The 26,098-nt window shown below is 37.8% G+C and overlaps 1 protein-coding gene across 5 annotated transcripts in view; it reads left to right on the top strand.

Moving 5' to 3' along the window:
• Window positions 1-26,098, top strand: part of KCNH8 (potassium voltage-gated channel subfamily H member 8) — a 353,661-nt gene that overhangs the window by 95,013 nt on the left and 232,550 nt on the right. For all 5 annotated transcript variants that reach the window (XM_072946938.1, XM_072947009.1, XM_072947108.1 and 2 more), the window contains one exon: window positions 8,433-8,666. In XM_072946938.1, the coding sequence (XP_072803039.1) occupies window positions 8,433-8,666 (234 nt within the window). The remainder of the gene's footprint in view (window positions 1-8,432; window positions 8,667-26,098) is intronic.

A 26,098-nucleotide genomic window follows, 5' to 3' on the forward strand; every position in this document is an offset into this window, starting at 1 on the left:
GGTTTTGATTTTATTTTTAAAGCAAAGGTGCTAGTTCTCAGTGATTTCCTGTTAAACAATAAAACAATAGATTCAGCTTTTAAAAATGCCCTCATCTGGTGTGCTTTAATGGAGATGAGTAGGTTACAAGTGTATTTCATTCATTTGCTTAATACATATCTGTTGAGCACCTACTATGTGCCGAGCACTGTTCTAGAAGTTGTGATTCTGTTAATGAACACAACAAACCAAGCCCCCTGCCCCTGTCCCTGGGAGGACACATCCCATGGCAGAGTACAGATAACACTACTAATTTTTAAGAAATTAAACAGGCTGTGTGAAAGACCATTTTTGCCTAAGAGACTTAATCTTATATGCCAAGAGCCAAAGAAGACTGGGGCACAGTTTCATATTATTTCAAACATATTTGTAGAGAATCAATTGTGGGTTCAAAATATCAAACATATTTTATTGTTATTGCCTTTGAGATTTTCTGGTTTCTCTCCCATTTGTTTAATTTTTGATGAATCCTATCCTCCTGTCTTAATGAAAAATCATTCTCTTTAGAAATTAAACTCATTTACTGAATTCTAAGAGACAATACACCTGAAAGGAAATAGTACAGCTCACTGTTGACGTGCACACAGCTGAAGAATGGAATTTGCAAAATTTGCTAATACCAAATTAGAATGAAGAGTATACTAAACTTGCTTAAAATGTATTTGTCTTAATGAGCTTTTTTTTTAATTTACATTTTTTACTGAAGTGTAGTTGATTTACAATGTTGTGTTAGTTTCAGATGTACAGAAAAGTGATTCAGTTATATGTATTTTTTTTATTCTTTTTCAGATTCTTTTCCATTATAGGTTACTACAAGATATTGAATATAGTTCCCTGTGCTGTACAGTAGGTCCTTGTTGTTTATCTATTTTATATATAGCAGTTTCTATCTATTAATCCCAAACTCCTCTAATTTATTCCCTCCTCCATTGTCTTAATGAGCTTTTATCTTTGTTGATTGGAATTTTAAACATTTATTCATCTGGGTTCTTTTTACTTCATCAAGATTACTATCCGTTTTTAAAATTTTTTTAACTGAAGTATAGTTGATTTATAATGTTGTGTAAGTTTCTGGTGTACAGCATACCAAGTTATTTTTATTTAGCCATTCAGGTGAATGGTTAAATACCTTCTAAGATGTTTTTGAATAAATAATTACATGCATTTGGTACACAATTCAAATTCAAAAAAAGGGCTTATAATGAAAATCAGTCTCCTTTCCTTTTTTGTCCTCAGCCACACAGATGCCCTCCCTTGGTCATTTCCTGTGGCTAGGTTCTTCCAGATCTTTCCAGTGATGTTCTAAAGGAGCTTATCAAATGTGCATGTAAATCTTATTAAAATAAAAATTCTCATTCGGGGGTCTGCCCTGAGGCTTAAGACTGTCTATTTCTAAGAAGTTCCCGGTGAGGAGGATGTTGCTAGCCTCAGTGGCAAGGTGGTAAAGCCCGTCTGTTTCAATGTGTCTCTGTGTTTACTTGATACTGGACTTGAGAGCAAGATATTCTTTTTTTTCTTTTTAATTTTCGAATATTCTGAGGGTTGATGGATTTTAGTTAGTTATTTATTTATTTAATTGAAATATAGTCAGTTTACAATGTTGTGTCAATTTCTGGTGTACAGCACAATTCTTCAGTCATATATGAATATACATATATATGTTTTCATATTCTTTTCCACCGTAAGCTACTACAAGATATTGAGTATAGTTCCCTGTGCTCTACAGTATAAACTTGTTTATCTATTTTACATATGGCTGTCAGTATTTGCAAATCTCAAACTCCCAATTTATCACCTCCCACTCTGTTTCCCCCCTTGGTAACCATAAGTTTATTCTCTATGCCTATGAGTCTGTTTCTGTTTTGTAAATAAGTTAGTCTTTTTATTTTTTAGATTGCATATATAAATGATATCATGTGTTATTTTTCCTTCTCTTTCTGGCTTACTTCACTTAGAATGACGATCTCCAGGTCCATCCATGTTGCTGCAAATGGCATTATTTTATTCTTTTTTATGGCTGAGTAATATTCCATTGTGTAAATATACCACAGCTTCTTTATCCAGTCATCTGTCAGTGGACATTTAGGTTGTTTCCATGTCTTGGCTGTTGTATATAGTGAAGAGCAAGATATTATCATACTATTTCCTGCTGTCTACTACGACTTTAGCACTAGGCTTCCAGCTTGGACTTTTGCTTTGTTACAGAGTTCTCTTCTAATCTTTGCCTGAAGTGATCGTTTATACAGTATTTTAAAAATCAAACCATAAATGAATGACGAAAGCCAGCAATATGACCATTTGAAGTGTGCTACTAGATGATATGTAAATTGTACTGACGGTAAGAATCCCTCTTTGCAAATTTTTCATCTGCGTCTTAAAATGAGGTTAGAAAAGTCCTCAATTCCAAGCAGCCTTCTAAATTTTGGCAGAGGGCAGACTGAGAACTTTAGCTTGTGGCCAGCACCATTAATCAAATAAAGATGCCACCGTGCTTGGAAATGATACAGTTAAGCTCCCTGAAATCAATATAAAGTGCAAAGATCTTTTAAATATTTAAGAGTCTTAGATATTCATACTCTACGTGCCTGGGTAAAGCAGTCTCTGAAGGGGCTGTGACTGACAGCACGAGGGGTGTTACAGATGTTGTCTTTGCTGGGCCTGTATGTAAATGCACTTCATAAAGCTTGGGGGCAACTCATTAAAAGAAAATGAAAGTTTCATGTTTGTTTCTTCCCCTCTGCAAGGAAATGAAGGCTGCAAGATTCAAATGTGCCCATCTGTGTTTTCGGCAGAGTTTGTTCCTTTGAGCGCTTGCTTGCACAACACAGGATTTGGTAAAAGAACCGAGGTCAGAGGCACTTGTCAGAAGTAAAGATTTGGACCATCCAAGTCTCAATGTCTGTGTTTTTTGGCAGAAAGAGCCAGAGGGAAACAGGCTTCTCTTTGATGCTAAGTTGGTATTGGTCAGTGTTTCCATTGGTGGCTGGCTCCTGGGGTCTGCCCCATGGGGAGTTCTTAGACTGGGTGCTGAGATGGCTGTCTTTAGGTACTGGGGGTGGTGGGGAGGAGTGATTGCATCTGCCCCAGTTCTCTTGAGCGTGCATTGTTCTACCTCCAGGCCTGTTCTCTAACCTAGGCGATGTAGAGGTGTACTAAATGGTGTGCACAGGGTCATAGAACACAAACAGTCTATCTTCCTGAAATTTCAATTGAATTAAAAACTTCACAGGTCCATGTTAAAACAAAATAAAAACACCCAAAGGAGCATAAGTATGCAGCCAGCGCAGTAGAAGGCAAAATTCTGATGGATTTTTAAGTTAACCATGAAATTTAAAAACAATAGCGAGCTTAGATCTATGCCTTCAGGCTTCTTGGAATACACATTTATTGGCCTCGGCCAGTAGAAAGATATTTCAATGGGGACATTTTAGAAGTACTGTGATTTACATTAAAAGGGCATGAGGAAGTCAGAAACCGATAGCAACTCCATTGCTTTGCCTACTGCAGGACTCTGGAATGGACCTGTGCGAAATATTTTGGAGCCCAGAAAGTTATTCTTGTATTTTTGAACTACTGACTTTCTGGAGGAAATGAGGAAGTGACATAGAAGTCGCTGAGAGACCCAGACTGTTTTAAGAGATGTCATCAATGAACTTTTAATAAATGATTTCTATAGGAAAAAATCTGTGACTTTGGGCTTTTTGTAGACTGAAGGGGTAAAAATATTTTTCTGGAATTAACCCATTTGTGCTGGAAATAGAGAACAAGTCACTTCTTTCCTGAAAGAATGCACAATATAGCAAATGTTGTCTATTGCATAGATGGCGTTTAATCCCTAGTGTTGGATCTTGGACTGGAAACTCAACTCCTCCAGGTCTCAGTCTTCTCATCTGAAAGATGGGCCAAGTATAAGGATGAAAGGAGTTAGTAGTGAATCAATGTTTGTCTTCTCTTTTTTTTTTCTTTTTTCTTTTCTTTCTATATCTTTCCTTTCCAACCTCCATTCCCTGTGTACATGGAAGTCAACAATGAATAGTACTTCTCCATTTGAATGGGAAAGTGGTACTTCGCAGTGGGGAGTTGGAGCAAATGACCCGGGTCTCTACCAGCCCTGAGATCCCCCTCTGAGGATCCAGGAAGTATCGAGAGAAACAATCAACCATCTAAAATGTAAACACATTTAGATCTTACGGTTTACTGGCACTTCGAAACTGAATTTACACAGAAGGATGACCTAGAAGCAAGCAGGGAAAAGCTGTGTGGCATTTCGATGCATAATTGATTCTTTAGAAGGTTAAATACCCTTAGCATATGCATCAATAGGGATATACCCATGGTAGGTGCGTAATCACTATGGCAGTGGCTTTGTTTTACATCCTTCTAAGGTAAATGTCAGGTTTCTTCTTTGGAGATTCCAGGACTGGTGTTCAAAAAAAGCATCTGTTTCTGAGGAGATAGCTGGATAGAAGGAGCTACTCTTCCCCAAACAGAAGGGCTATTCCTGTCTCTAGTACGCTAAGCTTTGCGGGGCTCTGACAGCCACTCAATTCTCTTTGGAATTGAAATGCAATTTACATATCAAGGACAAGTGCTAAGTATAAACAGAAAAGGCCAAGCACATAACTTTTTTTTTGCTTTTTTTTTTTTTTCAGAATATTTGCAGGAAGAATTAACTACCCCAAACACAGGATAATCCTTCATGGAAACACACAGTTAGGGCAATTTGGGGAATCCTTCAGCGGCTTTTGTTAGAAACTTATTGTAGCTCTGAGAGATGGCTCTTTTCTTATGTCCATAAACAATTCTAAAGATGCTAACGAAATTAATAAAAGAAGAAAATCACTGAAAAATATGTAGAATGAAATGCTATAATCTGTGCTATAAGAATCAGGAAAAAAAGACAGGCAGCATGTTGCATAAGGATACATGCACAAGCGGTGAAGACTATAAATTGGGGGTAATTATTAAAGAATTCAAGATATGGGCTTTTTCTTTGAGGAAAGAAGGAAATACAATCAGTGTCGTGTACATGGGGGTTTTCACTAGATAAATGCTCCACTGGTGTTTAGTGTTGTTTTTAAATACTGCTATTAAATCTTTTTTAAGGTATGTTATGTTTCCTACTTTCTGAAAATGGAGAAGGCAAAGTGACAAAACAGTGAAGAGAAAGCATACATTGAGTTGGTAAAAAAACAAAAACAAAACAATATAATATAGTAATTATAATAAAAGCCAATATATTTGTCTCAGGCTGATGGATGTATCTTCATACTGTACTTTTTAAAAATTTAAATGCATGCCATGTGCAAGACACAACTATAAAATACAAGTCCTTACAAGGGGGTTGAAAGTGGAAAGAGGAGAAAAGGTATACCAGATAAATACTAATAAAACTATTGTAGCTACTTAAATATTAGGAAACTGGACTTCAGAACAAGATGTGATGTTGTTTATTCTCTGTTTCCAACTCCTTTTTCTCCATTCGTCCTCTGAGCCTATTCCATCTGGGCATCTGCTCTGACCTTCCAGGACTTTTGTTACAAAATTTTTGCCTTATTCGTAGCTAATCCTTATTGCAGCCCAGGATCTCCGATTTCTCCGCTCCGGTGGTACTTACTATCTGTGTACCACTGATTTGGGACTTATCATCTGCTGTGTCTTAACGTTACTGACATTCATGCATGTCTTTCGTTAAGCGGTAATATCCTAAAGCTAGAGACTTATACCTTATTCACCATTTAACACCTCCTGTCCCCTCACCCTGGGACCTGCCATATGGTAGAACCATGTCATCTGGCATATAGTACAAAGTCAACAAACATGTCAGTGGTCGGCTGAAAAATGGCTTCTGAAAACACATTAAAAGCTCTTTTGTGGGTGGAGGAGGGTACAGCTCAAGTGGCAGAGTGCGTGCTTAGCGTGCACAAGGTCCTGGGTTCATTCTCCAGTACCTCCTCCAGAAACACATAAACCTAATTACCTCCCTCCACCCTCACCAGGACAAAATAATTAAATAATGCAGTAACAAATAAATAATATATATATATATATATATATATATATATATATATATATATATATATATATATATATATATATGTTTTAAAGGCTCTTTCAGGATGTTTGTATACTTTGCCAATACTATGCATTTGCATTTTCTAAGCAAGCTCTTAGAATGGCGGGAGGAAGAGACATTAGGGTTAGAATGTGACCCAGAGCTGAGTGGAGTTGGTGAGACTAAGACCACGGCCTCAGTGGAAGGGCGCCCCACTCTGGACCTCGCTGGGAACTCCCGTAGGTTCACAACTGATCTTTAAGAGCAGGGACTGAATCTAAGTTTTTTGGGTTTTTTTTTTTGTTTTTTTTTTTGCCTCTGCACCTGAAACAAAGTCCAACACATAGTACACTGTCAATAGATGCTTCGGCAAAGTGTGAGAGAATTAACTATTAGTCTTGGAAAATTTAATTCACTCTCATGGCCTCCAAGCAATCTGCCACTGAAGGCTTCCCAGTGTGGGTCTTAAGCTCTGGTTTCTCTGCCCAGAGAGAGGGTGACTGGGGCACAGAGAAGGGTCAGCCCAGCCCAGGGAGGATTCAGATGTTAGCAGTAGGATTTGTGCTCTGGACTTTGGATCTGATTGGAGCAAAACTGAGTAGAGTGGATATGGTTTTGCCAGCTGACAATAGACTATGGAAACATGCAACATGTTTAGAAAGAGATGGGAAAGCCCATGGATCAGATCTTCAGTGCTTTCCTGCCAGCCACCGAGAAGTAGCTAGAATTCCCTTTTTCTCATGGCATAAAGATATGATGCTGCTGCAAACCTCTTTTAAACATACTAGTTTTGAATAAGCAATACATAAAGCATATGGTATAAAATTCAAAGGATATAGTAGGAATGTGGCGAAAATAAGTGTTCCTATCTTTGCCCATCGTTGCCCTATCTTAAGACATCTACAGTTACTAGAAATTTATTCCACTTGGTTTTAGGTGTGCATAAATACTTCATATATGTGTATATATGTTTGTATGGGTTTATACATTTTCAGACAGATAATTCTTCCAACAGCGTACTGTATTGAATCATGATTTGTTTTTATTTAACAACTTATGCTGTAATTCTTTGCATTTTTATTCATTTTTTTTATCATCTTTAAAATCCCAGCCTATAATATTGTCTGGTTATACTGACAGTGTTCAACTTTAGTTTCATGAGTGAATGAATGAGTGATTTAATAACGGTCTCTAATTCATTCTGTACCTAATAGTCACCCACCAACACCTTTTGTACATACCTTATCGTATACCCCATCTCCAATATGCATCTTTTTGCCTGTGAACATCCCTCTAAGTTCATCTCAAAAAATCTGTCCTCAGGAACAGTCCCCAAATATTGCCTCTCAGGCTCTCCTCCAGGAGTTCTCTAAGCACTTAACAATCATCTTATTTTTGTTCATCCTCTGATTCTTAGTTATTAATGCAATAGTCATAAGATGTGAATAATATTCTTAATAATAAGTTTCGAGTACTTATTTGTGCCAGACACTTTACTAAGCACCTTATATGCATTTCTCATTAATCCCTGCAACGTACCTATAAAGTAAGTAACAGCATCCGGTATCTCCTTGACTCAGCCTTAAGTCCACAAACAGACCATTTCCTTATACACCAGTGGGTTCTAGCATTGTGCTGCCCAAGGGACCTCCGGAGAGTGTACTCAGCCCAAGTGGGTAGACCAAAGTGACAACATATTGACAACCTGGAAGTGACCCTAACCAATGGGGTATAGACACTGGTGGGTCAATACCCCAGCTTTTTCTCTGGTCAGTGGGAACATTTTGAGCTGTGTTCTTCCCAGACATGTCCACTATCCTCTGTTGCCCATCGCTGTAAACCCCTTCCTACCTCACCTTCCATTACCTTTCCTCCCTCCCCACTTCCTTACTTCCTAGAATCATCTGCCAAATAAACTACTTACACTCAAATCCTTGTCTCAGAGTCTTCTTCAGGGGAAATCAAACCTAAGGAAACAGGTTTAGAACATGTGAGTTAAGTGGCAGATTCAAGAAAAGAACCAGAAGCTGTGCTCAAAAGCACCATACCTCACTGCTAGATAGGTGGTAAGTGTTTCAAAGCAGATCACTGGATACTGTGTTCCCTCCATGGTGTGTTTCAAAATGCAAGCCAGAGTCAGACCTTAATATGTACTTCTGCTGGTCAACGCCATCTTATGTTTTGAGGTGTCTCTTTTCCACCTGAGTACATCGGGACATGCATTTTAGGTAACCTTAGCTAAACACAGGTGCTCATCATTTGCTACTGAAACTCTGATTTACAAAGAATTTCTCATGCTTGTTTACTTGTTGACTGTCTTCTTCTTCTTCTTCTACAGACAGTAACTTCATCCTTGCCAATGCCCAGGTGGCTAAGGGTTTCCCCATAGTCTACTGTTCTGATGGCTTCTGTGAACTTGCTGGATTTGCCCGAACAGAGGTCATGCAGAAGAGTTGCAGCTGCAAATTCTTATTTGGAGTTGAAACCAATGAGCAACTGATGCTTCAGATAGAAAAGTCGCTGGAGGAAAAAACAGAATTCAAAGGCGAAATTATGTTCTACAAGAAGAACGGTGAGTTGGCTCTCTTCGATTGGTGCTCCTTGGACAGTTGTGAAAGATCAGCCTCTTTCAGCTCCCATTGGAGTAATTGCTCCATTACGCCCATCAAGGCCTAATGATATTTCACATAAATACAGTCTATTATTGAAGTTCCCCGAATGACTTGGATGATGGCCTTAGCCGTTAGCAGCATAAACTACCTGCAAATTTAGCCTTAGAATTAGAATTATTCAATGTCAGTATATTAACTGAGCTAATACATGTTAAAATAAAGTGTATTAATATTATATTGTGGTCATTCTTAAAATACATTACATATGATGGTTGTTAATATACTAACAGATGAGCTTCTGTGCAGAGTTAGTTTTCCAAACGTTATGCCTTTAAGAACCACATCTCAGCTTCAGTCATTAAGGACAGAGATCTGAGTGTTCGCTGGCAGAAAAAGAAGTTAATTTAAGGGTAATCAGCATAGGGATTTTCTCTTCCAGGTCCGTGACCACAAAGCCTTTCTCACTACTCTTTAATTCTAGAGACAAAATTAAGAGACACATGGTGTCTCAGGGTGGGAGTAAATTTACCTGGACTGGGGAAATATTAAGTGTTTTCTTGTGGCTGCAGTTTTGTGACTCTCTTCTAAATGAAAAAGTATCTGGGGGTGGGTGTGTTTTCCACGGTGCTTGAGTCCTGTGTAGGAATAGGTATCATTATCCTGTGGGCTGTGGTAGAGGGGGTGAGTCCAGGAGGCATTATGTTGAGGAAATGCTAGATCAAAAATGAGAACAGAGGTGGTGGGGGAGGAGTAGAGCTCAGTGGTAGAGCATGCACAAGGTCCTGGGTTCAATCCCCAGTACCTCCATCAAAAAAAAAAAAAAAAAAGAGGACAAACTATCATTTTCCACTTTCTAAAATTCTCTTTCTTTCATAGTTTCCTGTGTAGTGACACAGGCCCCTGAGTTTTAGCTGAGCACGTGCTGCCAAGCTGAAGAATCTATTCCCCAGCCTTCTTTGCAGTTAGGTTGGGCATGTGGCTAAGTTCTGGCCAATGATACGTTAGAGGGAGTTATTTCTGCCACTTCTGGGTCAAACCCATAAAAAATGAATCGTTTGCCCTCCGATTTCTCTTCTCCTTTCCCATGGTGTTGTGGACTGAACTATGGCCCTTCAAATTTTATCAGTTGAAACCCTAACCCCTAACGTGACTGTATTTGGAGATGGAGCCTTAAAAGAGCTAATTAAGGTTAAATGAGGTCATAAAGATGGGGCCTTAATCCAATACAACTGGTGACCTAGTATGAAGAGGAAGAGATACCAGGGATACTTGTACATAAAGGAAAGGTCGTATAGAAATACAGCGAGAAGGTAGCTGCCTACAAGCCAGGGAGAGAGGCCTCACCTTGATCTTCGACTTCCAGCCTCCAGAACTGTAAGAAAATAAATTCCTGTCATTTCCTGCCCAGTTTGTGGTATTTTGTTATGACAGCCCCAGTAAACTCATAGGTGTGGGTCAGAATGTAAAGGTGGGGCTGGAAAGCCAGCTTCAACCATTTGTCAAGGACAGTACTGCAGAGGAATGCAGAGCAACAATAGTTAGGGAGCCTGGGTGTTGTTTAGGTCCACCTTTCCCATCTTAGACAAAGGCGCATCCAGTTCTACCTTGTTTGAACCACTATATTTTTAGGTCTTTTTGTGACAACATTTAAACTGTACCCTAATTCAAGGTCCTCAGTGTCAGCACTATGAACATTTTGGGCCAGGAATTCTTTGTTGTGGCGGTTGTCCTGGGCATTGTAGATAATGAGCAGCACCTCTGGCCTCTGTCTCTTGCGTTTAGTCTTTAGCACTAGGGCCATTTTCAGGCAGAGCTGTAGGAGCCTGAACATGGGAACTTTGTCCCCTTTTGAAAGTTATTTGTCCTTGGAGGACATTCCTTGATGATGTGGAGTTTGGATACACAGTAGTCATAAAGTATTGGAGAGCACTCCTCTGGGGAGAACAGGTTATCCCAATTTGGCACCAGGAACACAGTTCAGACCATAGTGTCCCTCCCAGTGTCAGTCGATAAAGCCTACATAGCAAATATGATAAAACAAAAGGATTCTGGCTCTATCTAATTATACCTCAATCACTACAAAGAAGGCCTGAGATGAAAGGAAATAGAGGTGATCACAGAGAATGCTGACTGTGACAAAATGTAGAATGTGGCAGTGATAAAACTGCCACCCGGGGAGCAAAGGGGAAAAGGAGAGGCTTTGTCTGAAATATCTGCTGACTGTGGACTGGTCCTTCTTAAGACAGGCACCTTGTACAGGCCTCTCCAAATCCATTTGTGTTTCTTCCTTTTTAAGCTTTCTCAAAATATCAAAGTGTGGCACCTCTGAGGAAGGTTTATTTTGGCCAAGGAGGAGACATTAGGTGACAAGGCCAATGGAGGGAGACTTTGGAGGCCAGATAAGTAGAAATAGGGAGCAGAAGGTGGGAGTGAGCCCCCCAAAGACTTTCCTGAGCCCAATTTTTTATAAAGATGCCTGCAACCTTGGACCCCTTTGGATGGAAACCATTAAAGGTACCTAGAAAGAATAAGGTTTTTCAAAGTTAAGCAGTAATTAAGAAGACAACTAGTTTCACCGATAAGCAGACTATGCAGACTTTTCTTGGTCTAAAGTAGAGACAGTAGGAGTTTTTACTTGTATGTTCAGGAGTTGGCAGTTCTCATTTTTATCCTGTCTCTAAAGGTTGTCCACATTCTACTTATATGTCAGAACTAGTATCATTAAGATGCCTTTTCAGAAAGCAGTCCCCTCTACTTCTGTTGATCTACAAAAGGCATTAACCATGGTGGTTCTGGACACATTAGTTTGGCTGCCCTCACCAAGGGTAACCATTTTATCAATTTGTTGTTTATCCTGTCATGGTTTTTTTCCCTAGTATAAGCAATTCTTCCATCTGTGTAGTTCCTGCCTTTTCTTACACACAGCATGCTTTGCACACTGCTCTAGACCTTGTAGAACAGCATGTACTGGGTGGCTGTCACCCATTCTTTCTCACAGCTGCTTCATACTATATCACGTGGCTCCATCACAGTCAACTTGGTAACCGCCTACCAATGGACACGTGTATTCCCTCTAGAACCTGTCTTCTTTGCTATTTCTGTCTCTCCCTCGTAAGTACTACTGTTGCTATTCAGAAAGTTTTGTGATTTTTTTTTAAAGTTACCTTCTATGTGAGATGTTGAGGGTTTTTTTATGTTTTTACTGAATTATTGTCAGTTTACAATGTTGTGTCAAATTCCAGCGTAGAGCACAATTTTTCAGTTATACATGAACATACATATATTCATTGTCACATTCTTTTTCACCGTGAGCTACCAAAAGATCTTGTATATATTTCCCTGTGCTACACAGTATAATCTTGTTTACCTATTCTGCATATGGCTGTCAGTATTTGCAAATTTTGAAATCCCAGTCTGTCCCTTCCCACCCCCTGCCCCCTTGGCAACCACAAGTTTGTATTCTATGTCTGTGAGTCTGTTAATGCTTTGTATTTATGTTCTTTTTTCTTTAGATTCCACATATGAGCAATCTCATATGGTATTTTTCTTTCTCTTTCTGGCTTACTTCACTTAGAATGACATTTTCCAGGGACATCTATGTTGCTGCAAATGGCATTATGTTGTCTTTTTATAGCTGAATAATATTCCATTGTATAAATATACCATTTCTTCTTTATCCAGTCATCTGCTGATGGACATTTAGGATGTTTCCATGCCTTGGCTATTGTAAATAGTGCTGCTATGAACATTGAGGTGCAGGTGTCATTTTGAAGTAGGGTTCCTTCTGGATATATGCCCAGGAGTGGGATTCCTGAGTCATATGGTAAGTCTATTCCTAGTCTTTTGAGGAATCTTCATACTGTTTTCCACAGTGGCTGCACCAAACTGCATTCCCACCAGCAGTGTAGAAGGGTTCTCTTTTCTCCACAGCCTCTCCAGCATTTGTGATTTGTGGACTTTTGAATGATGGCCATTCTGACTGGTGTGAGGTGAAAATTAGATTTAGTAGATTTTTCAGAGCATTACACCCCCCAAAAATAGGATATACATTCTTTTCAAGTGCACATGGAACATTTTCTAGGATTGATCATGTACTTGGGCAAAAAAGAAGCCTCAACAATTTTAAGAAGATAGAAATTATCTCAGGCATCTTTACTGACCGCAATGCCATGAAACTAGATATCAGCTACAGAGAAACAAAGGAGAAAAAAAGGAAAGCATGGAGATTAAACAATATGCTATTAAAAAAGCCAATGGGCCAATGAAATCAAAATTGAAATTAAAAAGTACCTTGAGATAAATGAAAATGAAAACACAACCACACAAAATTTATGGGACGCAGCAAAGGCAGTGCTAAGAGGGAAGTTTATAGCGATACAGGCCTTCCTCAAAAAAAGAGAATAATCTCAAATAAACAATCTAACCTATCAGCTAAAATAATTAGAAAAAGAAGAGAAAAAAACCCCCAAAAGTCAGCAGAAGGAAGGAAATAATATAAAGATCAGGGAGAAATAAGTAAAATAGAGATTAAAAAACAAGAGATGTTTGTTTATATTATATAGTCCCACTTTTTTTTAATTGAAGTACAGTCAATTGCAATGGGTCAGTTTCTGGTGTAGAGCACAATGTCTCAGTCATACATATACATATATATATATTTGTTTTCTTTTTTTTCATTAAAGGTTATTACAATACATTGAACATAGTCCCCTGTGCTATACAGAAGAAACTTCTTTTAATCTATTTTTTTATATAGTGGCTAACATTTACAAATCTCAAACTCCCAAATTTATCCCTTCCCATCCCCTTTCCCCAGTAACCATAAGATTGTTCACTAAGTCTGCGAGTATGGAGATTCCTCAAAAAACTAAAAATAGACTTACCTTGTGATCCAGCAATCCCACTTTTGGGTATATACCCAGAGGGAACTCTAATGCGAAAAGATACATACATCCCAACGTTCATAGCAGCCCTATTTACATTAGCCAAGACAGGGAACCAACCTAAATGTCCATTGACAGATGACTGGATAAAGAAGTTGTGAGATACTTATATGATTAAATACTACTCTGCCATAAAAATGAATACAATAATGCCATTTGCAGCAACATGGATGGACCTAGAGATCGTCATTCTGAGTGAAGTAAGCCAGAAAGAGAAAGAAAAAATACCATGTGATAGCACTCATATGTGGAATCTAAAAAAAAAAAGGACACTATTAACTCATCTACTCATCTGCAAAACAGAAACGGACTAGCAGACATGGTAAACAATCTTATATAAAGCCCTTTTTAACGATTTTGGTCTTCATTTCCTGTCATAAGCAGTGTTCTACTTAGCCAGGAGACATTTCTCTTTCCTTTTCCCTTCCACCAGCTAATTTAAAGTAATATCTTTTCAGTATCACTTCATATCTATAAGACAGTCAGCAAGCATGGCCTGCTTTCCTGAATGTCTCCCTGAGATCCTCTCTCACCTCTTCCAGAGTTATGTTTACATTGTCAGAGCAGACAATTCACGTATTTTGTCACTGTTATCCTCTTCGTTTAATCTTTTTTTATTGAAGTATACTCAGTTTACAATGTTGTACCAATTTCTGGTGTATAGCATAATTCTTCAGTCATACATGAACATACATATATTCATTTTCATATTCTTTTTCACCATAGGTTACTACAAGATTTTGAATATGATTCCCTGTGCTATATAGTATAAACTTGTTGTTATCTATTTGATGTATATATTTGTTAGTATCTGCAAATCCCGAACTCCCAATTTATCTCTTCTCACCCTCTTCCTCCCTGGTAACCATAAGTTTGTTTTCTATGTCTGTGAGTCTGTTTCTGTTTTGTAAATAAGTTCATTTGGCTTTTTTTTTTTTTTTAGATTCCACATATAAGTGATATTTCATCTTAATGCTACAGTGAAATATGCTTAGTGATCACCATATATTCCATTCTAAAGCTTCTCCAATCATGTCTTGGTTGTCAAAGCTTGTTCCCTGAGGCATCCCAGGAAGAGCTCATGGGATCTTTTTCCCTGAGCTTTTGCATGTTAATAACCATGTAACTGTGGGCTTTATAACTGCACATCAATTTAGCTGAAAATCAAACCTTTGATTCTTATTTTCTTTACTTTCATATCTCAGTTGCGTTATTCTCTTGTGTACTGACATAGAGTATTGTTTTGCCCTAGAAGTGCTGTTCATTAAGTGATGTTGTGTTTTGTCCAGGATGTTTGGTGAATTTATTTTATTTCATTTTTCATTTCATTTCTTTATTTCATTTTATTTCACTCCAGTATTTTTACTGGAATAATCTTGGCATAGACCTGGGTCAGCAAAGTTTTTCTTTGTAAATATTATATATTCTACAGACACTGCAGTCTATGTTGCAAGTACCCATCTCTCTTATAGTGTGAAAGCAACCCTAGAAAATATGTAAGTGAAAAGATGTGACTGTCTTCAAATAAATCTTTTATTTACAAAAACAGAAGATGGGCTAGATTTGGCCTGCAGGCTACAGTTTACTGATATAGAGTGGGGTCAAATTTTCCATCTGATATATGGTATACCCTGTAGTATTTATGTTTAAGTCCCTTTTACTTGGCAAATTTTTTCTTGACTTTTAATCATCATTGTTCTGTTCTATCGCTTTGAGTTTCCTCTTTACAAGCACCTATTACATGTATGTTGGGTCTTCTTTGCTTGTTTTTCTTATACCTATCACTTTCTCTTTTTCATTTCTTTTCTTTTTTCTCTTTCAATTTTTCACCTTGTGCAATTTATTTCCTTTCCTTTACTTTTGTGGTATCTATTCACACTTGAATTTCTTCTCTGTAAGTATTGAGTTCTTTATCTTTCATTTATATTTGCTCCTGAGCTCAGTTAGCTTATATTATTTCTATCATTCTTTTGCCTAATATCTTACTTAGAGCTGCCATCACAAAGTACCATAGACTGGGTGACTTAAACAACAGAAATTTATTTTTCCTTACAATTCTGAGGGCTAGAGCCCCCAAATCAAGGTGTTGGCAGGATTGGTTTCTTTGAAGCCTCACTCCTTGGCTTGTAAATGGCTGTCTTCTTCTCTCTGTGTCTTCATGTGGTCCTCCCTTTGTGTCTCTTTGTCCTAATCTCCTCTTTGTAGAAGGACACCAGTCATATTAGATTAGGGGGCCCACCCATATGACTTCATTTTCAGTTAATAACCTCTTTAAAGACCCCCATCTCCAAAAACAGTCACATTCTGAACTAATAGGGACTTCAGCATTTGAATTTGAAGGGATATAATTCATCACCTAACACCTGGTCATATTATTTCTGAATCTTTCTAAATCAAGTGTACTATGTACACTGTTGTTTTGGAGTTTGTAAATGTTTGTTAATTACTTTTTACTTATTCTGAAATATTTGGGCTTTGTGTGCTTCTGAAATATTTGGGATGTGTCTTTATATTCTGTCTCTATACTCAGATAGTTTTTCTCTTTTTTTTGTGTATATATATGTATATTTCTTTATTGAAGTGTAATCGGTTTACACTATTGTGTCAATTTCCAGACAGATGTTCTCTTTATCTTCTCTTTCATCCTTTTCAGTTGTCATGTTTGAATAAGATGCATTTTTCTCAACTTTAAGAATATTGGAAATAGAGGTGTGCTAGGAGAACTTTCCTAAATCTATGGTTGCTTTTGCCATTACCAAAAGGTGTTTTTGGGTTTTTTTTTTAATGCCTTCTCCATATAGCTATGTTTTACTGCTTTTTGAGTTAGGTCTCCTCTCTTTGCAAGGGCCTCTTTCACACTGGTATTTGAAACATTTCCTTTCTTTACCCTGATTTTCCTGCTTTGACCAAGCAGGGCTCTGGTTCCAGCAGTTTCTCCTCGGTATTGTTCTATACCTCAGTGAGTGCTATATTTCCAATAAAGAATTTCTGCTGAATTTTCTGAGTGCATTGGAGGCTCAGGCAACCCCAGTATCATCCTGTCTTTCTGTAGCTTATTTCACTCACCTTCAAACTGGGGACTGTGGAACTCTCTGCTGGTTTTAATTGTTATCAGGTGTGTGTGTGGAATTCACTACTTGCAGAGGATTTCTTCTTTGGGGAGTAGATACCTGTTGACAGATTATGAGGTCCCAAGCTCCTAGGGCTATTAGAAGCCTACTTTCCTGCCTTCTTTTTCCTCTGCAGCTGCTGTTCCTTCAAGGATCTAGCCTCTTAGTTGGTACTGCTCATCATCCTGTATTCTCGGGTTTGTGGGGACATATTGTCATCTAGTTTTGTTGACAATGTATTTTTGAGATTTCTAATTTTGCTATCTTCATTATTTTAATTTTGTAAATGTTTGGGAATATTTCAAAAACAAAGTCTTCATTGCCACTGCTATTTTAAATAATCTCTTTAGACAAAGGATAATGGCACTGGATATATAAACCCAATTTTTTGTGTCTCTTTCTCCCTTCTTTCTCTCTAAGTTGCTGTTTGCATGGATGGGTGATACAGAGTTTATCTAAACTCATGGCATTGTGGTAGAAAGGGTCCCCCTAGCGCCTTATATATTCACTGATTCATGCCTGGACCATCTGTCTGATGCTCCCCTTACTAGCATGTACAGCTGAGTTTTGTGGCTGGTGGTGCTCTTTAAATGACTGTACCTCCTCTCAGCTCTTTTTTTCTAGAGTGTTTATTTTTATTTATTTTTGATTGAAGTACAGTTGATTTACAATGTTGTGTTAGTTTCTGGTGTACAGATAGTGATTCAGTTATACATATACATATATATATATATATATATTCCTTTTCATGTTCTTTTTCATTGTAGGCTATTATAAGGTATTGAATATAGTTCTCTGTGCTATACAGTAGGTCCTTGTTGTTTATCTATTTATATGTAGCATTAATATCTGCAAATCTCAGATATTTTGTTTATTTACCCCAATAAATTGGGAGGTCCTCTTAGCTCTTGAAACCACTGTAGATCTCTCCTAATTTTTGCCTCCTCTTTCATCATCATGCCACTAGTCAAGGCATTCACTCTTGTCTTCCACCTTCTGTGTTGCTAGTCTTGGGAGGATGATGGCTACCTTAAGTGAGCACTCCCATCCTTCACATGTAGAAGCAGAGGACATCTCTTCATACACTTCAGCACCATTTATACCATCACATTTCCTCAAAAGTGGGCAGCCTCCTTCATGGTGATAAACAGGTAGCCTGATAAGCAGTTTCTAAGACTCTCAAAGAGAAAGTCAAAGGTCTCTTCTGCTTTCAATGTTTCCAAAAACCATCAAAACACTATTGGGTGTAAGATAAGTTCCCAGAATGTATTGTGCAACATGGGGAATATAGCCAGTATTTTGTGACAACTGTAAATGGAAGGTAGCCTTTAAATTTTTATTAAAAACATAAAGTAAAAGAAGGAAAAAATAAAAACAGAATAATCGAAAAGGAAAAAGAACAAACAGCTTTTCCCTGCTTCAAAGCTGTGAAACCTCACAGAGAGGAGATTGTCTCCGCTTCCTCTACTCTTTCTCACAACCCCTCAGGCTGAGAACGGACAAGCTGGACAATATGTCATACCATATTTGCCTCCTTCCTAACTCTGGCCTCATGGTTAAATGCTAATGGTAGAAAATTGGATCATCTCTGTGTCGTGGAAGACCATCCTTTTTGAATCTACAAACCCCAACCTTTGTATGCTCATCTTAGCATATCTTCTCTACTGAAAGCTTATCTTTCAAGCCCATTTTTATATTAAATAGATTCAACAGGAAGAGAAATGCTGCAAGATAACAAAAATTTAAGAAGAAAATCAAAATGTGTAGTTAATTTTGCAAAAACATATTATCCTAATATACTAGTTTGCTAGGGTTGTTGTACAATGTACCACACACTGAGTGGCTTAAACAACAGAAATTGATTGTATCACTGTTCTGGAGGCTAGAATTCTGAGAGCAAGAGGTCAGTTGGGTGGGTTTCTCCTGAGGGTTGAGAGGAAGAATCAGTTCCATGCCTCTCCCTTAGCTTCTGATGGTTTTCTGGCAATCCTTGACATTCCTTGGTTTGTAGAAGCATCACCCAAATCTCTGCCTTCATCTTCAGATGCCATTCTCCCTGCATGAGTATCTGTGTCCAGATTTCCCCATTTTATAAGGACACCAGTGTTATTGGATTCGTGCCCACCCTAGTGGCCTCAACTTACTTCCATAAAGACTCTATCTCCAAATACGGTTACATTCTGGGATACTGGGGGTTAGGACTTTAACATCTTTTTTGGGAGGGACAAAATTCAACCTATAACAACACCTGATTACATTCACATTAAACAGATTACAATTTAAATTACTTACCCAAGATTGTAAATAAAGAAGCCAAGATATATAAAAATTTTCTGACTGTAAGGACCTTACTCTTAAAGCATTGATTTTCTGTGAAAGTGGGGATGGTACCACTTCCTAGGAGCATTCTGCAAATCTCTGGGGGTGTTTGACTCCAAATTAGGGGTGCTTTTGCCATTTAATGGGCAGGAGTCAGAGGGGCTAAATATACTGTAATATATAGGATAATCTTACAATTGAGCAGTTTGTCCAGTGCTTTGCTTTGCTTTGCTTTCCTTTCCTTTCTTTTTCTTTCCTTCCATCCTTCCTTCCTTCCTTCCTTCCTTTCTAGCCTTATTGAAGTATAACTGATATATAAAACATTTCACACATTTAATGTATATACCTTGATGAGTTTGGATATAACATAAAACCACTGCAACAATCAAGGTACTAAACACATCCATCACCTCTAAAAAGGTCCTGTGTTCTTTGTGGGTTTTTCTTTGTTTGTTTTTTGTGAAAAAAACACTCAACACGAGATCTATCCTCTTAACATTATGTTAAGTAAAATAAGCCACTTACAGAAGGACAAATACAATTGCAATTGACAAGGGTTGAGCTGAGGGGGAAATGGAGAATTGATGCTCAAAAGATGTAAAGTTTCAGTTATGCAAGATGAGTACGTTGTAGCGATCTGCTGAACAGCATGGTACCAATGGTTAACAATACGGCATTGTGCACTGCATGACTTCCTAATGCCTTGTCGGTCTTTCCAGGAAGTAGAACACTGGTATCTAATTACCTGAGCTTAGAATTTAACACACAGTGTTATTTGGAAGGCTTTAATTCCCCACTGAATTTCCAAGAGTAAAACCGTAGTGTAACGAGAGAAGATTGAACTTGATCTTGTTTAGAGCTTCACCATTTCAGAAAATCTTGTCATTGACTCACAATTCTTGTCACGGATGCAACACATCTGCATGGGCTCTGCACTCAGAGCTACTGCATTCATGTGATTCTGCACATTGGTCCAATTATCCAACTGCTCTTTTATATCTTCTGTTGTAGTCAGTCACACCTGAGCATTTCATGTGGACGTGCACTTTATTTTATCAGACACAACTTCGCTTTTACTTTTGTTATATTACTGTTAATAATATAGGATGTCATTTTCTGAAAATAATATACATTAACAGTAGGCAAGTTTTATTGGTTCAATTCTTCAGTTTTAAAAAGAGAGAAGGGAAATATAAGAGTTTGTTACAAAAGGGAATCTTGAGTCTGATAGGGTTGTGGATAACTCTCTTAACTCACAGACTCATTCCCATGTCACCTTTAAGATTTGTCATTTATTTCCATGTACCTACTGAGTTATTGCTTGCTTGATGGTTTTCTTTAAGTTGACAATTTTATTTTTTTCTCAAATTGCAAGCAGAGGAAAACTAAATCACCACCCCTAATGGAAAATGGGGATCACTAACCTCAAACAGAAGGTAGCCATGAATAAATACACAGTGAAAACACTGTTATTAAGCATTTGAAATTAACAAAAAGTACACCATGAAATCTAAGTAATAATAAATCTAATTGGTTATATTTTGCCAAGCAGCACATATGTTATTTTATTTAATTTTTCTAATAACACTTCAAGGTAAATATGAATTATCTCATATTTACAGGTGAGGAAACAGTGATGCAGAGAAATGAATACCTTGTCATTGTCCTGATAGTTCTCTCATTCATGTATTTGCTCACTGATGCAATTCACATTTCTTAACTTAATTTTCTCATGATATGGTAAAATGTCTAGAAAAATTAATACCAAGGAGAAGGGAGTCCAAGATATTGGCCTAGGAAGATCTCAAACTCATCTCTTTCCATGGACACACCAAATCTACAGCTACAGCTGAGTCATTTTGTTCTTCAAAAGATCTGAAAATCACTTCTCCACAACAAAGATTAGAAGGACCGCACCGAGATGGGTAGGAGAGGCAGAGACACAGTCTTGGCCAAAACCCCACCCCCAACATGATGACACACACTGGGAGTGGACCTCCCCAATCCAGCACTTCTGGAAGAACTAGGGGTTGGTGCCCCACATCAGACCTTGGACCCCTGGGAGCTGCACCAGAGAGACAAGCCCAGAATGCCTGGCTTAGAAAACCAACAGGGCTTCTGTTCAAGGGACCTAAAGTCCTTTAAGAAACTGAGATTTTCCCTTTTAAGGGCTTTGTATACAATCTCATGCACCCTAAAACAAAGTGAAACACACAGCAGTTTGAAGAGCATCTACACCACATGTAAAGGAGACTCATTTGCTAACCTAAAAGCATATGCTGAAAGGGTGAGGGACAGCTGAAGCTCTCCCTGGAGACAGAGGTGCTGGCTGATGCCATTGTCACCCTCTCCACCTGCCCTATGAGCACACCTCTTGCCACTTTGCCAAGACAGGCAGGGGTCAGGGGTCTAGGCACAATCCTGCTGCCTTGCTGAAACCAGAGGACGCAGGTAGTTGCAATGTTCCCCCACTGCCTGTATGCGGTTGGCGAGCATGAATGTCAGGGCATTGCCTAGCTCCCAGCCTAAAGCCAGCACATGCACACAAGCAAAGCATTTTCCTGCTGCATTGCTAAAATCCACAGGTGTGCACAGTCCAGACATTTTCCCACTGCCTTTCTGAAGTGGGCAAGTGTGCCCCATCCCCTATACTCCTCGGCTGCCTTGCCAAAGACAGCACATGTGCACAGTCCACACAGGGGACACCTCTTTGATCCCCTGGCCCTGATGGCCAAGGAGGTCGAAGTTACTGAAGCTCCACAAGACTGTAACAATCAGAAGACAGTTTTTGTCAGGCCACCACCCCCAGGGAACGGCACTGACAGCAAACTATAACACAACCCATCTTTCTGTGAAAAATGCCCATTTACTTGTCCTGGAGCTTCAGATGAGGAACAGGCTTCAAGGTTCCCCCACATGTGGGATCTTAAGAGGTGCTCCAAGAAAATGTAAAAGGGGGGCACCATCCTTCACATTCCTTCAGCCTTGCTACAGTGCAATGAGACGTTACAGAAAGGAGCTTATACACTCTTCTGGAGCCCTGATTTTTGCAGCTATCACCCATGGGACACTTCCAGATCTCCTGAACTGGAAGCCAATAGGGATTTCAATTGTAGCCTCACAAGCCTCTATATATTTGCACACTTTTGTTTTTGTTTTTTCCCCTGTGGATCTATGGAAACATTTTTTTTTACATTTTTTAATTGAGTTACAGTCATTTTACAATGTTGTGTCAAATTCCAGTGTAGAGCACAATTTTTCAGTTATACGTGATCATACATATATTCATTGTCACATTTTTTTTTCTGTGAGCTACCACAAGATCTTGCATACATTTCCCTGTGCTATACAGTATAATCTTGTTTACCTATTCTGCATATGTCTGTCAGTATCTACAAATTTTGAACTTCCAGTCTGTCCCTTCCCACCCCCCTCCCCCTTGGCAAACACAAGTTTGTATTCTATGTCTATGAGTCTGTTTCTGTTTTATATGTATGTTCTTTTTTTTTTTTGGTTCCACATATTAGTGATCTCATATGGTATTTTTCTTTCTCTTTCTGGCTTACTTCACTTAGAATGACAGTCTCCAGGGACATCCATGTTGCTGCAAATGGCATTATGTTGTCGGTTTTTGTGGCTGAATAGTATTCCATTGTATAAATATACCACTTCTTCTTTATCCAGTCATCTGTTGATGGACATTTAGGCTGTTTCCATGTCTTGGCTATTGTAAACAGTGCTTCTATGGACATTGGGGTGCAGATGTCATTTTGAAGTAGGGTTCCTTCTGGATATATGCCCAGGAGTGGGATTCCTGAGTCATATGGTAAGTCTATCCTTAGTCTTTTGAGGAATCTCCATACTGTTTTCCACAGTGGCTGCACCAAACTGCATTCCCACCAGCAGTGTAGGAGGGTTCCGTTTTCTCCACAGCCTCTCCAGCATTTGTCATTTGTGGACTTTTGAATGATGGCCATTCTGACTGGTGTGAAGTGATACCTCATTGTAGTTTTAATTTGCATTTCTCTGATAATTAGTGATATTGTGCATTTTTTCATGTGCCTATTGATCATTTGTATTTCTTCCTTGGAGAATTACTTGTTTAGGTCTTCTGCCCATTTTTGGATTGGGTTGTTTGTTTCTTTCTTATTAAGTCATGTGAGCTGCTTATATATTCTGGAGATCAAGCCTTTGTCAGTTTCATCGTTAACGGAATGGGAGAAAATTTTTATATTTGCACACTTTAAAGTCTACAGTCTTGGGGTCTGGCTTCTAAAACTAAGTGCTAAATGAGATTCCTCCCTTTGGGACACTGACATGACTCAACATACAGTCAATAAAGGAAACATATCCAGAATAAATCAGGGAGTTTAGATAATCACAAAAGTTTGAAAGACAACTAAGAGCTAAGGCAAGTTTGAGTAAGGTTCATTTTCTACATAAGGCCACTCCTTCAAGACTGGGCTAGATAACTATTTTCTCTAATGCACAGAACCAAGGGCAGAGGGCCAGGCAGAATGAAGAAACAGAGAAGTGTGTTCCAAACAAAAGAACAAGACAAAACTTCAGAAAAAAACCTTAATGATATGAAGATAGTTAATATACTTGATGAAAAATTCAAAATATTTGTCATAAAGAAGATCACAAACTTGGAAGAAGAATGGATAAACATGGTGAGAACTTAAACAAAGAGATAGAAAATATAAGAAAGTACCAAACAGACATTACAGAGCTGAAGAAAACAGTAACTGAATTGAGAAATACACCAGAGGAGTTCAATAGCAGACCAGTTTAAGCAGAAGAAAGGATGAATGACCTGGAAGATAAAATAATGGAACTCACCCATACAGAGCAACAAAAAGAAAAAAACAAGTTAAATAAATGAAGATAACTTAAGAGATCTATGGAACACCACCAAGCAGAATAACATTTACATTAGAGGGGTCCCAGAGAAGAGATGAGAGAGAGAAAAGAAAACCTATTTGAAGAAATAATTGTTGAAAACATCCCTAACCTAGAAAAATAAATAAACATTCATGTCCAGAAAACCCAGTCCCAAATAAGATGAACCCAAAGAGATCCAAAGTACATTATGATTAAAATGTCAAAAGTTAATACAGAGACGCTTCAAAGCAGCAAGAAAAAAAATTCTTGCATATAAAGGAACTCCATAAGACTATCAACAGACTTTTCAACAGAAATCCTACAAGTCAAAAGAAGTGGCATGACATATTCAAATTGTGAAAGGAAAAATCTTCCTACCAAGAATACTGTATCCAGTAAGGTTATCATTCAGAATTGAAGGAGAGGTAAAGAGCTTCCAAGTCAGACAAAAACCAAAAGAGCTCATCACCACTACAGCAGTCTTACGAGAAATGTAAAGGGACTTTTTTAAGCTGAAAGGAAGTGGCATTAGTTTACAGGAAAGCATATGAAAGTAAAAATCTCACTGGAAAAGATAAATATATAGTAAAGTTAGTGGAATAGTTCCTTAAAAACCTACTATGAAGGTCAAAAGACAAAAGTAGTAAAATTAATTAAAACTATAATAATTTGTCATGCGATGAATGAAAGATGTAAAATATGACATCAAAAACATAAAACACGGGGAGGTGAAGTAAAAATGGAGAATTTTGGAATTTCTTGTAGTTGCTATCAACTTAAAATAAACTTACATACATAGAATGATATATTCAAACCTCACAGTAACCACAAAGCAAAAACATACAGTAAATACACAAAAGAAAGTGAGAAAATCATCAAACCACACAAGAATTGAGAAAGAGATAGAGAAAGGAGAAGAGAGGGACTACAAAACAGCCAGAAAACAATTGAAAAAATGGCATTAAGTGCATACCCTATCCATAATTATTTTAAATGTAAATGAGCTAAATTCCCCAATCAAAAGACATACGTGGCTGAACGGATAAGAATAAGAGGCATCTATATACTGCCTACTAGAGACTCACTTCAAAAGTAAGGAAACACACAGATTGAAGGTGAAGATATGGGAAAAGATATTCCATAGAAATGGAAACAAAAAGAAAGTCTGTGTAGCTATACTCATGTCAGACAAAAAAGGCTAAAACAAAGACTGTCATAAAAAACAGAGATGCACTACATACTCATAAAGAGGTGAATCCATCATGAAGATATAACATTTATAAATATAAATACACCCTACATAGGAGCACTAAAATGTATAAAGCAAATAGTAACAGATCCAAATGGAGAAATACATAGCAATAAAATAACAGTAGCAGACTTTAACACCCATCTTACATCAATGGATAGATCATCTAGAAGAAAATAAGGAAGCATTGTCTTTAAATAGCACATTAGACTAGATACAGTGAACACATATATACAGAACATTCCATCCAGAAGCAGTAGAATGCACATTCTTCTCAAGTACACATAGAACATTCTCTAGGATAGATCACATGTTAGGCCACAAAAAAAGTCTCAAAAATTCAAGGCTATTGAAATTAAAGCAATAATTTTTTTCCAGCTACAGTGGTATGAAACTAAAAATCAATTAAAAGAAGAAAACTGGAAAACTACAAATAAGTGGAGATTAAACAACATGTTAGCAAACAATTACTGGGACACAGAAGAAATTAACAGAGAAATCCAAATGCCTAGAGAAAATGAAAACAGAAATATTACATACCACCATCTATGAGGTGCAGCAAAAGTGGTTTTAAGGGGGAAGTTCACTGCAATTCAGGTCTATCTCAGGAAACAAGAAAATCTCAAACAAATGAGTTTTACACCTAAAGGAACTAGAAAAAGAAGAACAAGCAAAACCCAGAGTTAGTAGAAGGAAGGGAATAATAAAGATTAAAATGGAAATAAGTGAAATAGAGACAAAAGACAATAGGAAAGATCAATGGAAATAAGAGCTGATTCTTTGAAAAAATAAACTAAATTGACAAAGGTTTAGCTAGACTTAACCAAAAAAAAAAAGAGAGAGAGAGAGAGAGAGAGAAAATGGGCTCAAATATAATCAGAAATGAA

The sequence above is a fragment of the Vicugna pacos genome, chromosome 1 (genome assembly GCF_048564905.1).
Source record: "Vicugna pacos chromosome 1, VicPac4, whole genome shotgun sequence".
NCBI classification, from domain to species: Eukaryota; Metazoa; Chordata; class Mammalia; order Artiodactyla; family Camelidae; genus Vicugna; species Vicugna pacos.